General features: G+C 41.5%; 2 protein-coding genes across 2 annotated transcripts in view; one reads left to right on the top strand and one right to left on the bottom strand.

Annotated features, from left to right (window-relative positions):
• LOC310795036 (minor histocompatibility antigen H13-like) overlaps positions 1-5,630 on the bottom strand; it is a 33,853-nt gene extending 28,223 nt beyond the window's left edge. The window contains exon 1 of the mRNA XM_083657056.1: positions 5,292-5,630. Within this exon, the coding sequence (XP_083513182.1) occupies positions 5,292-5,507 (216 nt within the window). The 5' untranslated portion in view covers positions 5,508-5,630. The remainder of the gene's footprint in view (positions 1-5,291) is intronic.
• Positions 5,631-9,298: 3,668 nt separating this feature from the next.
• The window catches only part of LOC310795033 (protein NLRC3-like), a 32,254-nt gene continuing 27,678 nt past the window's right edge, over positions 9,299-13,874 (top strand). Inside the window, exons 1-2 of the mRNA XM_083657053.1 lie at positions 9,299-9,324; positions 13,591-13,703. Of these exons, the coding sequence (XP_083513179.1) occupies positions 13,594-13,703 (110 nt within the window). The 5' untranslated portion in view covers positions 9,299-9,324; positions 13,591-13,593. The remainder of the gene's footprint in view (positions 9,325-13,590; positions 13,704-13,874) is intronic.

The following is a 13,874-nucleotide window of genomic DNA, read 5'->3' as shown; positions in this document are numbered from 1 at the left end:
TTCAAATCCTCTTTCAATTAAACAATCCACTTTCAATTGAAAAAGCTATGGATTCAGGCACCGTTTAGAGACACTGGTACCATTTTAAAACTATCATTTGTATCTGAAAAATATGAAACGATACACATCCCTAGTTAAGAGATTATCTACGGGATGGGAACTGAAAACATTTTTGGGCGCACCTAAAATGCACCTAAATGAAAGATGTAGGTAGGCCCACCGGTGGAACCCAAAGTGAGTGTGAAGCCCTGAGCAGTGATTTGACAAACAGTGCGTGCGTGCGTGCCAATGCCAACAACAGCAACTCTAAATACTCACTCTGTACCCAGAATCGTAATCATTTTCTCCAAGCACCTACAGACAGACAGGTGGGCAGACAGACAGACGGACAGTATGGATGGACAGACAGGTGTACAGACAGACAGAGAGACAGGGATCAGATAGGCAACTGAAAGGAGGAGGGAAAGCAGGGGCCCAAAAACAACCCGCCAACTATCCAGGGCTGAAACTACCGCTATTACCATTATCCATGAATCAGTCTATGAAATATTAAACATAATGACAGATTCCCATCACAAAGTGATTCTTCAAATGTCTTACTTAGTCCGACCAGCAGCAGCAACAAAAAAAGCATTAATTGTATGATTTGAAACAATAACTAAAAACAATCAATACTGAAAAGATTATAATCAATTAATTTGCTGTTGATCGACTAATCAAGTGTCCAACGGCGGTAAAATCAGTCTTCAGTGGATAAATCAATAAGGTCTGTTCTCAAACTGTGTCCCGCTGGCCACCGTACACTCCCTGTCTGTGAGCCAATCAAATCACAGCAAAAATAATGGCTCTGTATCAAACTGGTTCCTGACTGGCTACGTGTTAGTAGAGATGTACAGTCTAAGAGAGTAACAATTCAAAGAATGAAAAACATTTAGCAGGGGGGGAAATACATAATTGAAAAGATTAATAAATATGATTGTGCATTGAAATGCATGAAGCAGCTTAGGTGCGTTTGATTCATCTTCCAAAACACTTTGCCTCAGAAATGAACAAATCACTCAGAAGGAAGTTGTGACTTTCAAAGAAATCTGTTTGAAGTGAGTCTTTCAGTTCAATAGAGAAATGGCTCACAGAGCAAGCAGCCCACACACCACACAGCAAACAGACACGGTAAACCTAACGTATAGAAATGTTAGTTAGTTATAAAGCAAGAACCAAGAAGCTGAGTCCTGATCGCAGATGGCATCCAGAGTGATGTGCGATAAGTCTCATAAAGCATGGCTAGCTTTAGTTACAGTTGCCGTTTACAAATGAATTGATCAAAATAAAACAGAGTAGCATTAAATTCCCCTACAAGTTGAAGGTAATCAAGCTGTTTGAAATGCATTAATCCTGAGCTCTTTTTGTTTTGTTTTCTATGCGTCATTTTGCTTCGTTGGCTTGCTGTTCTGCTTTGATTTATTGGTATAATATGTCTGCAGCCACACGTTTTCTTGTAACAAAAGCCAATAAACATATTAAACAAACAAAAAAATGCATTAATCCTTCAAGCAAACTGGTTTGGATTTTTCGCGTCATCAAAAAAGCTGGGGCAGGATTTCCACAGCAAGCTAATCTCTGTGTGAAAAACACGTTTGATTTGATTGACTTTACATTTTGTGAGTGTGTTTTATGCAAGCAAGCAAGCAGATCGTGAGATGATACGATGTGAAAAAGTGTTGTGTCAAACCTGGTCTTTTAAACCCACACCAGGCCTATGGCCACAGCAGCTGACTTTGACTACAGTAAGCACAGAGCCTTGGTGTTACGTTAGCCCAGCCTGTTAGCTTTTTCATCAACATTAGCCCCAATCATTTTATTGTGAAAGATGATTAAACATTGATTGCATGTATTAAAAAGGTGGCCAGAGGGTGGTAAATTAAAAAGGACAACACCAATGCCATTTAGAGTTGCAAGCCATTTACTACCGTCTGCAGCTAGTCTAGTTCACGTTACTATTGTCTACCATTACGATTCGATGATGGACCGACGTCACACTCACTGCTCTCTACTTCTTTTTAGCTACGACCAGCAGCTCTATAAGGCTGCTTGTCCACATAGCGTTTGTCAGCGTCTTTTTGGCGTTGGCGGTCGGTTGGAAGGATATGATATAGTCGATGGCCGGACACGAGGAAGAAGAGCGTATTTTTGGAGTGGAAAAGGCACAGGGGGAGGAGAAGCCGATGATAACGTCTCCTGCTAGCTTACCAGCTGCTCTAACCACCTGGTTAACGTGACGTAGCGTTAGCACTTCTAGCAGTAACGTTACTAACTATACAGTGTTGTAGAACAAGCAAGGCTTACCAGATAGCAGAATATCAATATATTTAATATATTATAGGGGTGTAAATCACAAGTTTCATTCTTTGGACAACAATATGATATTTGCAGATATCACAAAGTCTGTCACAATACAATATAGATTCAATTCACGTGTCTGCGATCGATACTGTATGAGATATCATATGCCGATTTAACACAATCAGCACAATAGCTGCAGAGAATATAATACGTCACAAATGGCAATTAAGACTTTTTAACGGATTTAATTTTCCCTAAATTGATTGATCAACTTTTAATACTTTTCCAGACCCCCGCGGATATCCTGTGATGGCATCGCCAGCAATTCAGCTTGTCAAGTTGTAGGGGGCGCTGGTTGCAAGTCGGTGCAAGTTTCAACTCTAAACCGGGCTTAAGAAAGAGATGAGCGGATGGACAGAGTGATGGAGAAAAGGTTTGGAAAGACAGAGGGAAGAAGGGAATCGAGAAGGAGAGATAGAAGGTGTGGTGTTCTGAAGTCAGCTGACTGAGCAACAGGTTGGATCATCCTACCAGTCAGTATATTAAGCAGCAGGCCATAAGCTACTATGACGACTGCACAATAATACAAGACTCATACCTGTACTCTCAACACTGCCGATTTTTGCGGGAGTCTCCCTATTTTTTAACCCTTTCTGCTGCTGTGCTCCTGATTGGTCATTTGAAACTAGAAGACCGAAGACATAATTATATTGGTAGCAACCATGCTAGCTTGTCGAAAACAAAATCAAAATCCTAAATTAGGGGGACATTTTGCCAGGGGAAAAACGATTTTCAGAGGGGTCCACTTGACCTCGCTCCCCCCCAAGATATCTGAATGAAAATGTGTTTGCCGATACCACAGAAAATCACCTTTTACCTGCCGAATGTAACTTGGCAGGTGTGAGTTAGGGATGCACCGATTGCAAAACTCTGGGTCGATACCGATACGTAAAATAACCGTTTGGCCGATAGCCGATACCTTGCCTTTTTTGGGAGGGAAACAACTAAATCTTCATTATAAACAAATAACTGGCCTGTTTTAAAGTCTTTTGAGCCATTCATCACACTATCTTTAAATGGGTAACAAATTCAATCGTACTGTAATGTGTTTATAAAAACAAACAAACAATAAATTATGTGACCCAACTGATAACTGGCTAAATATGGACCACTGCAATCGGCCGATATATCGGTGCATCCCTAGTATACATTACATTACATTACGTCATTTGGCAGACGCTTTTATCCAAAGCTACTTACAATAACACATTTTTTGTCAGCAATAGAACAATCAACTATGGAGCACAGTCTGTGACAACTACAACTTCTGAAGGAACAGTGGTACAAGTTTAGGTTAGTGGTACAAGGTTGGTTAGTTTTTTTTTTTTTTTTTTTTTTTTTTTAAAGAAAGAAAGAGAGAGAACGAAGTTAGATCAAGAAGGGCCCAGATGGAGCCTGAAAAGGTGTGTCTTTAGTCTTTTCCGAAAGATCGGCAGTGATTCAGCAGTCCTGACCGAAGGTGGAAGCTCGTTCCACCATTGAGGTGCCAGGGACGAGAAGAGTCGAGATCGGGATGAGCGACTTTTGAGCCCCCGTAGCGAAGGAGGGGCGAGGCGACCTGCACTGGTGGAGGAGCGAAGGGAGCGGTGAGAGGTTTGGAACCTGACCATGGATTGCAGGTACCGGGGAGCTGTCTGGTGTACTGCCCTGTAGGCCAGTATGAATGCTATTGTTGATCATCTTTCAGTGGAATCATATTGTGCTGATATGAGAATGTGATCCCGCGGCCGGCGGCATGAACTCCCTCGTCTAAATCGATAATAAACAAACGGAGAGCAAAAGGGACTGACTACGTTTAAACGTTTCGACACTTCTGTGTCTTCATCAGACACCCGAGTCTCTGATGCCTTTTGCTGTAGGCTGCATCCTACTGTACATACTGAGCTGCTGTCAGGAAGCATCAGCTACCACTGTGTGTGTGTGTGTGTGTGTGTGTGTGTGTGTGTGTGTGTGTGTGCGTTTTGCCTAAAGCTAATCTGCACACTGCGCATGTCTCCACTCTCCAAAAACCCCAAAAGGGCGCAAGTCACTCTTGTACACGTCTCTCTCTCTCTCTCTCTCTTCCTCCCTCTCTCCCCCCCTATCTCTCTCTCAAACTATATGATGCTGTGTCATGTACGTTAACTTACGTGTCATCAACTCCTGGAAGTCGGTTTTTCTTACTTATCTTCCAAAATCTGCTTAGCATCATTTCCTTCTGCTTTGTGTGCCACCCTGTATTTCAGCTAACGGTCAGCCCACGCTAGTAAGCTAATGTTAACATGACGTTTGGCCTAGCAGCTAGCTAGCTAGCTGGTCAGCAGCGGGCAGCAGGCGACACTGTGACAAGCTGCTATGAACTGAGTGCCAGCTGGTAAACAAACACTGGCTCTGACCCCACAGGCTCCAGCCAGGACTGCTGTGGTCAATAAAGAGCCGGGTAAACTGGCATCACCATCAGGCGAACTACAAATATAACTACTCACAAACCATATTATCCTCCCTCAAAGCTTCAATCACTAACGTTATGCATATGGCTTCACACACACACACAAGGTGGTGGTAGTGCAGCAAGTTTATATTCAGACATTTTAAGAGTATAACTTTAGGGGCAGTTGAGTTACAGCATGAAATAAAAAAGAGCGAATTTGCATCTGAATTATAAACGTGGAAAACAATCACTTTAGTCCTAAAGGCTAAAATACTGACTTAACAGCACGAAACCGCAACACGTTTAAACACCTCTTGAGGCTACCGGGGCAGCGGAATGTAACGTTAGCTAGCAGCTAGCTGTGTTAGCTAAGCTAGCAGCTAGCTGGGTTAGCTAAGCTAGCCGTGGAGAGGCTACCGGGGCAGCGGGTCCGGGCTGCAGTGAAAGCCCCGGGCTGTTCCGTGGTGCAGCGGGCAGGTACCTTGGACTTGGAGCAGGTGACGGAGCGCAGGGCTCCGAAGAAGATGGGCAGCAGGGCCATGACCACCAGGCTGCCGTACGCCAGCGCCGTGCCCTCCGGGGTGGCCACGAAACGAGCCGTGGCGTTCAGCGCCGCCTCGGTCCCGTTGGTCTCCACCGTGGCGTTCGGGGCGTCCAGCTCCGGGGCCAGGGCCGAGGCGTGGTCCGCTTCAGACATGCTGTTGTTGTTTTCGGGGATGTTTCAGGGGGGAGAGTCGCTGGTGGTGGTCGAGCTGTAGCAGTGAGTGAGGGCTGCTGGAAGCTGAACTAACTGTGTTGTGTTTCTCTCATTCATCTAACAGCGCACTGCCTCTCTGTCTCTGTAAAGGCCACGTTTCCTAAAAGCGCTGAGCAGAGAGGAAGGAGAAGCGAAGAGGTGTCACTCTGCCTCTATTTCCGGGTGCCACAAACATCACTGTGCAACAGATGTGGTGGAACGTGGAACCATGCTGGACTGTATGGTGGAACTCAGAGAGGAAGAAGAAGCGAAGAGGTGGCACTCTGCCTCTATTTCCGGGTGCCACAAACATCACTGTGCAACAGATGTGGTGGAATTTGTTTTGCAACTCACAACACACGTAGTCTCAAGTCTTTGCACTCAAATCCCAAGTGAAGACAGGCAAGTCCTGAGAGGTCCCAGGTCCTAAACTTTGAGTTCCAAGTCCTAAACAAGTCATAATGCGCATAACGCTGACATTGCATTTTCATATAATCCATCATGTACACTTGTCTTGAGCAATGCATTGTATGCACACCGCACACAGAGATGGGCAGTATTTGAAATACATGTATTTAAAATATGTATTTCAAATACATTTGTGTATTTTGTAATTTGTATTTGGCTGGACCGAGAAAAATAAGATGTAATTTGTATAAAAATACTTTCAGACCTTGTATTTTGTGTATTTTAAATACATAAAATACTTTTTTCTCTAATGTTATGTCATTTTATTCTCAAATTGACACATTCTTACCATTGACACAGGTTTAAACTGTGGAGAAACAAAATTTGACATGTCACTTCTACTCTACCTCTGATTGGCTTACCCTCAGAACAAACTCAACCACAAATCAGAGGCAGAGTACGGTGGGTCTTGAGTCAGACTTCACATCACTTCTTCATTTAAACTAGTATGAAGCCTTGTATTGGTGGAAATTCCCCCAGAGATAAATTACTAATATAAATTGATGATTAGATATTGCATGCACTGGCCTATCTGCAAATGAAACGGTTTACTGCATATTCAAACCAGTGTATCATATTAGAAAGACACAACTAATTATCTTCTTAATTAAAATTGGCAAAGTGGTGGCAGTGTGTGTGGTGGCAGTGTGCGTCACGATTGTGATGTCATCAGTGATGTCACTTGAGCAATTGTGATGTCATCAGTGATGTCACTCGATCAAGTGTGATGTCATCAGTGATGTCACTCGAGCAACTGATGCCCAACTGTGATGTCACTCAGGCAGTTGTGATGTCATCAGTGATGTCACTCGAGCAACTGATGTAGTATGAGCGCCCAGTTGCACGATGGCGCCGAGGTGGGTGGGCGGTGTCTGTCTGTCAGTCAGTCATGATTTTGGGAGGCCATGGAGCCGGCGATTTCCATAACTGCAGCCATGGCACATCATCTCCAGGGATACTGTTATGATGTCAGATAGCTAGGGCTAACATGGTCAAAGTTCCAAAACTCGAGGTTGCTGCCTGTAAGTCAAAAGCCCTCACAGAAGGTGATTAACAGCTGCAAGTGAGGGAGAAATTAGCTGTGCTGAAAAACAGCTAAAACTGAAAGAACTGTAGTGTGTTAGAGGGTACACAAAGGAGAACACTGTCACAGAGGGCTAAAGAGACGATTTACCATCTAGGAAACCAGAACATTTCACATTTGAGAACCTGGAATCAGAGAATTAGGACATTTTCCTTACAGAAATGGCTCAAAATGATGAATACATGATCAAAATAGGCAATTAATGTAATATTTGGCAATGAATTGATGGATTGACTAATTGTTGCAGCTCTTTATCAGTTTTTATAAAATGTATTTTTATGTATTTTCAAAATACAAAATACGTATTTGTATCTCAAATACATTTTTCAGACCAGTATTTTGTATTTGTATTGTGATACATTTTTTGAGCAAGTATTTGTAATTTGTATCAAAATACTTTATGATGTATTTTCGCCCATCTCTGACCGCACACCTCAGTAAAAGAGGAAACATCACAATAGCCTAGGCCAGAGGTTTTCAAAGTGGGGGCTCCAAACAGTTTCAAGGGAGCTATAGGCTCATTGAATTAAAGTGAAAAATATTACATTAGATTAGTTATTATTACATTAGTTATCAAAAGGAGATCAGATCACTATATATTTGGCAAGCTGCCACTTTGTACAGTGTCCAATTTGTAAAACTATGCACTCCAGTCAACAGCATATTCCATTTGATACTAAAAAGAACGTCCTCAATGTTATTAAAACAGTTATACAGAAACATAATTAGTAATGCATAGCTTCGTTTAAATGCTTGATTTATACTTTTAATGTGCAAATTAATCATTTTCAATGGCTTGTGTGTTCTTTTATTTTAAAAAACCCCAACCGGAAGTTATTCAACTTGCTAGTTTCATAGTGTGTGTTTGACGAGCTGCCACTTCCAGTGAACAGCATTTATCCGTTAATATACTGAGAATAACGTTAATAAAACAGTTATTGTTATACATAAACATAATGTGTATTGTATATCTTCTTAAATGCTTAATTTATTGTTTAAATGTGTAAAATTAATCATTTTATTGGCTTTTGTGTTCTTTTATTTTGAAAAAAACAAACCGGAAGTTCTTATATTTGCCTGGCTAGTTTCCCGACTTTTTTGGAACGTTACGTGGCCAACTCGGGGGTGACGTCACTCAACCCTGAAATCTTCGCTCCCAGTTTTAGGAGATTTGCTGCTACCATTTGTTAGAATTGTGGGACGCTGCGGTGACCCATCTATAGTATATATTTGTCTAGCTAGCTAGCATACAGCTCAGCTCGGGTCCGACTCTTTCAGGCTTCCAGTAGCTATTCCGGAAGCGTGCTGACGTAGGGCGTCGGTGAGAGCTTATGATTATGTATCTCCATAAGAGCTCCTGATTGGCCCGTTCAGAACTTTAAAATGAACTCGCCGCGAATCTACTCGCAGGTGCTCACAACACATCACTGGAGTAGGACGCTCGCTGCATCAGCTCAGTCAGAAACTAGTCTCTTAGAACAGACGAGTTGGCTTCCGCAATTTTCAAATGCTTCCACCATACCCTGGACTCCCCCTACACAACCTTCAAATCCCTAGCCCCAACACCCTTCACTAAATGTCCATGAGTGCGTGTCCTGACTTCATCATCTTCTGACCCTGCTGGCCAGCGCCGTGGGAAAAATTGTATTGAGCATCTACTTGCTTTGTAGAGTAAAGCATTGTGGGCACTGAGAGGGACTTCACGCCTCATGTCTCATGGTGCATTCATGTGCACCTTAAACTCAGAAATCTATACTCGAATAGCCATGAAGGTTGGTTAAAACAGGAAAGGTTCTATTTTTTTCTTTATTTCCTTTGTTGAAATACATAGCCTACATGTATCATTATTATTTTTCTTTCACTAAAGCATCTTTAATAATTAGATAGCCTACTAAACATCACAACAATATCCCTTCGGTTCTACAGAGGCAGTTTTTGAAATGTCCATAAAAAGATCAAGTCAAATTGTGATCAACAACTCCATCATATTCATGTCCCCAGATAGCTTAGCTCTGTGATCATTCTCATGTTGTTTTACTGCAGCGTTTTGTTTAATAGTTAAATGTCAAAGTCCTGCTTGTTATAGTCACAAGATCTGGCAACACTGAGGGGAGGAGCAAACATGACCGAGGGGAGGAGCAAACATGAAAGTGAAAGTGCTGTTGAGTGAGAGAGCAGAGCAGAGCAGAGCAGAGCAGGAGGCAGGAGGAACAGGAGCTGCGCAGGGTGAGTGTTTAATATATTACAACATAAATAATTATGATTTAACATTTGACTGTAACAGACTATGACTCTGCACTGTACAGGCAACAAGATACAGCATTAACACAACAGTAGCCTACATCAGCTTCCCACTAAATATAACAAATGCATGAAAAAAGTACTGATTTAGGCTACATAAGGGCCATGGCCTATTCACAAAGCTTCCTAAAAGGCTACTAAGAGTTGGCCATATAGCGTTGATATTCACATTCTCTAAGACCTTACCCTTAAAATAACTGATCAAATCCTATAATACATAAAGATCAAAGTAATTTAACTGTAGTCAGAGAGGAGGCCTTTTCTGAGTTTCTTAAGCAGAGCACAAAATGGATGACAGACTAGACTGAGAAGCAGGAAATGTGAGCAGGCTTGGGAAGTAACTGATTACATCTAATCTGGTTACTGTAATCAGGATACAAAGTTAACTGTAATCCCTTACAGTTGCAGAAAAAAGATGTAATCGAGATTACAGTTACATTTAGTGAAAATGGGGATTACTAGCAGGATTACGTTTATTGTATATTCTATTTATTGTATATTGTATCTTTACCCAAGTGGCTGACAGCTGTTTACATATTGACTCTTCTTCCTATTGTCTACTTTATGTTTGATATGTTATTTGATGTTGTTTGATAGTTATTTTATTGCATTTTATTGCATTTTTTATTGTATTGACTGTTTTTACGTTTAGGGAGATACTGTGTGATACTGTGTTATGCTATGTTGTGTTATGTGGATATTTCATGCCTGAGTGCGAGCAACTGTAACTTGTCCCAATTTCCCCCTGGGGATCATTAAAGTCTTTCTGATTCTGATATCTATGGTGCAAATAAATAAAACATAAAACCTGGAGAGGGGGGAAAACACACTTGAAAAAACACACTTAGTTGGCTCTTAAAAAGGACCACCCACAATAAATAAATAACTAGCAAACAGATAATATCAGTGCACTGTAATGGAAATATTGTTATTGTTTTATTATTAATGAGAAACAGGCAACACTAGATTCGATGAATGCCTGCTGTAACCAACACATATGTTTTTTTGTCATCGTGAGGAGCATGCCCCCAGACTCCATTAGTCAAATGCAGGAAATGTGTTCAAAAGTAATCCAAAAGCAACGGAAAGTAATCAGTTACATTACTTTGATATTGTGATACTTGGATCACGTTACTGATTACAATTTTTAACAGGTAATTAGTAATTGTATCAGATTACATTTTTAAAGTAACCCTTCCAACCCTGGCAGTGACTGCATTGTGTATGTTTGATCTAGTTAAGCTGCATTCCCACTCAACAAAGTCATGCTACAACGCCACCTTCCATGCAGGAAGATAAAGGACGCCACGAGTTGAGTCATGCCCACCTCGTGCCTGAGGGCGGGGCCAGTCGTAGTCAATCATAACTTAAAACATTGTTTCAATAAAGCATTTAGATTCATACTTCAAGTTTGAAGTGAAATAAAGCTAAAGGAAAGGGCATAAGATAAAGAGATAACTTTTAAATAAATGGGTATATGGGTAGGTAGGCCTATATTTTCTATCACAAATCAATAGGCTTCTCTCGTGGTCTTCTTCTCATAGCTGCAAGTACAATAATCCAACACTAGAGTGTGACAGAGTCCACACAAAAATAAACATGTACAGCATAGAGCATATCCACACAAATTTCATGGAGGCCTTTAACAAATAGCCTAATCTGTAAACACAAAACCTAAAGTGTAAAGGCAGATAGAGTAGCCTAATGTATGCACAATGAAGCACACGTAACACTTAAACTTAACTGATAAACTTAACTTATTCACTTATTCACTTAAGATTAACCCCATTGCACCAGCGGTCCCAGATCTGCGCCCCCCCAAAAACGAGCTGATCACTACTGGAGTTACTGTGTTACGATGATGCTTGAGCTGATCACTACTGGAGTTACTGTGTTATGATGATGCTTGAGCTGATCACTACTGGAGTTACTGTGTTATGATGATGCTTGAGCTGATCACTACTGGAGTTACTGTGTTATGATGATGCTTGAGCTGATCACTACTGGAGTTACTGTGTTATGATGATGCTTGAGCTGATCACTACTGGAGTTACTGTGTTATGATGATGCTTGAGCTGATCACTACTGGAGTTACTGTGTTATGATGATGCTTGAGCTGATCACTACTGGAGTTACTGTGTTATGATGATGCTTGAGCTGATCACTACTGGAGTTACTGTGTTATGATGATGCTTGAGCTGATCAATACTGGAGTTACTGTGTTATGATGATGCTTGAGCTGATCAATACTGGAGTTACTGTGTTATGATGATGCTTGAGCTGATCACTACTGGAGCTACTGTGTTATAATGATGCTTGAGCTGATCACTAATGGAGTTACTGTGTTATGATGATGCTTGAGCTGATCAATACTGGAGTTACTGTGTTATGATGACGCTTGAGCTGATCACTACTGGAGTTACTGTGTTATGATGATGCTTGAGCTGATCACTACTGGAGTTACTGTGTTATGATGATGCTTGAGCTGATCACTACTGGAGTTACTGTGTTATGATGATGCTTGAGCTGATCACTACTGGAGCTACTGTGTTATGATGATGCTTGAGCTGATCACTACTGGAGTTACTGTGTTATGATGATGCTTGAGCTGATCAATACTGGAGTTACTGTGTTATGATGATGCTTGAGCTGATCACTACTGGAGTTACTGTGTTATGATGATGCTTGAGCTGATCACTACTGGAGTTACTGTGTTATGATGATGCTTGAGCTGATCACTACTGGAGTTACTGTGTTATGATGACGCTTGAGCTGATCACTAGTTACTGTGTTATGATGATGCTTGAGCTGATCACTACTGGAGTTACTGTGTTATGATGATGCTTGAGCTGATCACTACTGGAGTTACTGTGTTACGATGATGCTTGAGCTGATCACTACTGGAGTTACTGTGTTATGATGATGCTTGAGCTGATCAATACTGGAGTTACTGTGTTATGATGATGCTTGAGCTGATCACTACTGGAGTTACTGTGTTATGATGATGCTTGAGCTGATCACTACTGGAGTTACTGTGTTATGATGATGCTTGAGCTGATCACTACTGGAGTTACTGTGTTATGATGACGCTTGAGCTGATCACTAGTTACTGTGTTATGATGATGCTTGAGCTGATCACTACTGGAGTTACTTTGTTATGATGATGCTTGAGCTGATCACTACTGGAGTTACTTTGTTATGATGATGCTTGAGCTGATCAATACTGGAGTTACTGTGTTATGATGATGCTTGAGCTGATCACTACTGGAGTTACTGTGTTATGATGACGCTTGAGCTGATCACTAGTTACTGTGTTATGATGATGCTTGAGCTGATCACTACTGGAGTTACTGTGTTATGATGATGCTTGAGCTGATCACTACTGGAGTTACTGTGTTATGATGATGCTTGAGCTGATCACTACTGGAGTTACTTTGTTATGATGATGCTTGAGCTGATCACTACTGGAGTTACTTTGTTATGATGATGCTTGAGCTGATCACTAGTTACTGTGTTATGATGATGCTTGAGCTGATCACTAGTTACTGTGTTATGATGATGCTTGAGCTGATCACTAGTTACTGTGTTATGATGATGCTTGAGCTGATCACTACTGGAGTTACTTTGTTATGATAATGCTGGCTATTGTCAGTCTTTTTAAAGAAGACCAGACATGGTTGAGGAGCTATCCTGATTTATTTTGGGTATGTCTGTCTAGGTGAGAGAACACTCACAGCACCCGGGGCAACATGCTTTGACACTTTCAAAAAATATATTAGAAAAAAAAGAAGTGTAGAAGAACAGATGGACTTTTAGAAAGAAGGAATAAAACAATGCTCAGTCCTACCATCACATGTTTTAATTATCTGTTACACAGTGAATATTGAACTGTAGCTTGACTTTAAAATATTATATTGTAAATCAAATCGCAATCTGTCAGAAAAATCATGATTAGATAGTTTCCCCAAATTGTTCAGCCCTATACTCATGAGCTGGGACTCGTGTGTGTGTGTGTGTGTGTGTGTGTGTGTGTGTGTGTGTGTGTGTGTGTGTGTGTGTGTGTGTGTGTGTGTGTGTGTGTGTGTGTGTGTGTGTGTGTGTGTGTGTGTGTGTGTGTGTGTGTGTGTGTGTGTGTGTGTGTGTGTGTGCGTGCGTGCGTGCGTGCGTGCGTGTGTGTGTTTCTCCTCACAGAAGATGAGTGTTCATGTGGAGGAAGAGGGTGGAGCAGAGCCTCCTGACAGCTGTCTGTCTGTGGAGGAGTTTTCAACACCCTTCAGTCATCAACATGGACTCTCAGACACAAAGTAAGACAACTGTTACCCTCTAAACTTCATAATAGCCTGAGGAGGCTCTGGACTGGATACAGTCATACCTCTCTGACAGAGTCCAAATGGTAGAAATAGGAGGTGTACTCTCTGAGCCCAGAAACCTCACCTGTGGGGTCCCTAAAGGAAGTATTATTGGTCCTCTATTAT

This window comes from Poromitra crassiceps (assembly GCF_964638095.1).
Source record: "Poromitra crassiceps genome assembly, chromosome: 20".
Taxonomy (NCBI): domain Eukaryota; kingdom Metazoa; phylum Chordata; class Actinopteri; order Beryciformes; family Melamphaidae; genus Poromitra; species Poromitra crassiceps.
Note: the sequence above shows the minus strand (reverse complement) of the source record. Positions and strands in the feature narration are given on the sequence as shown.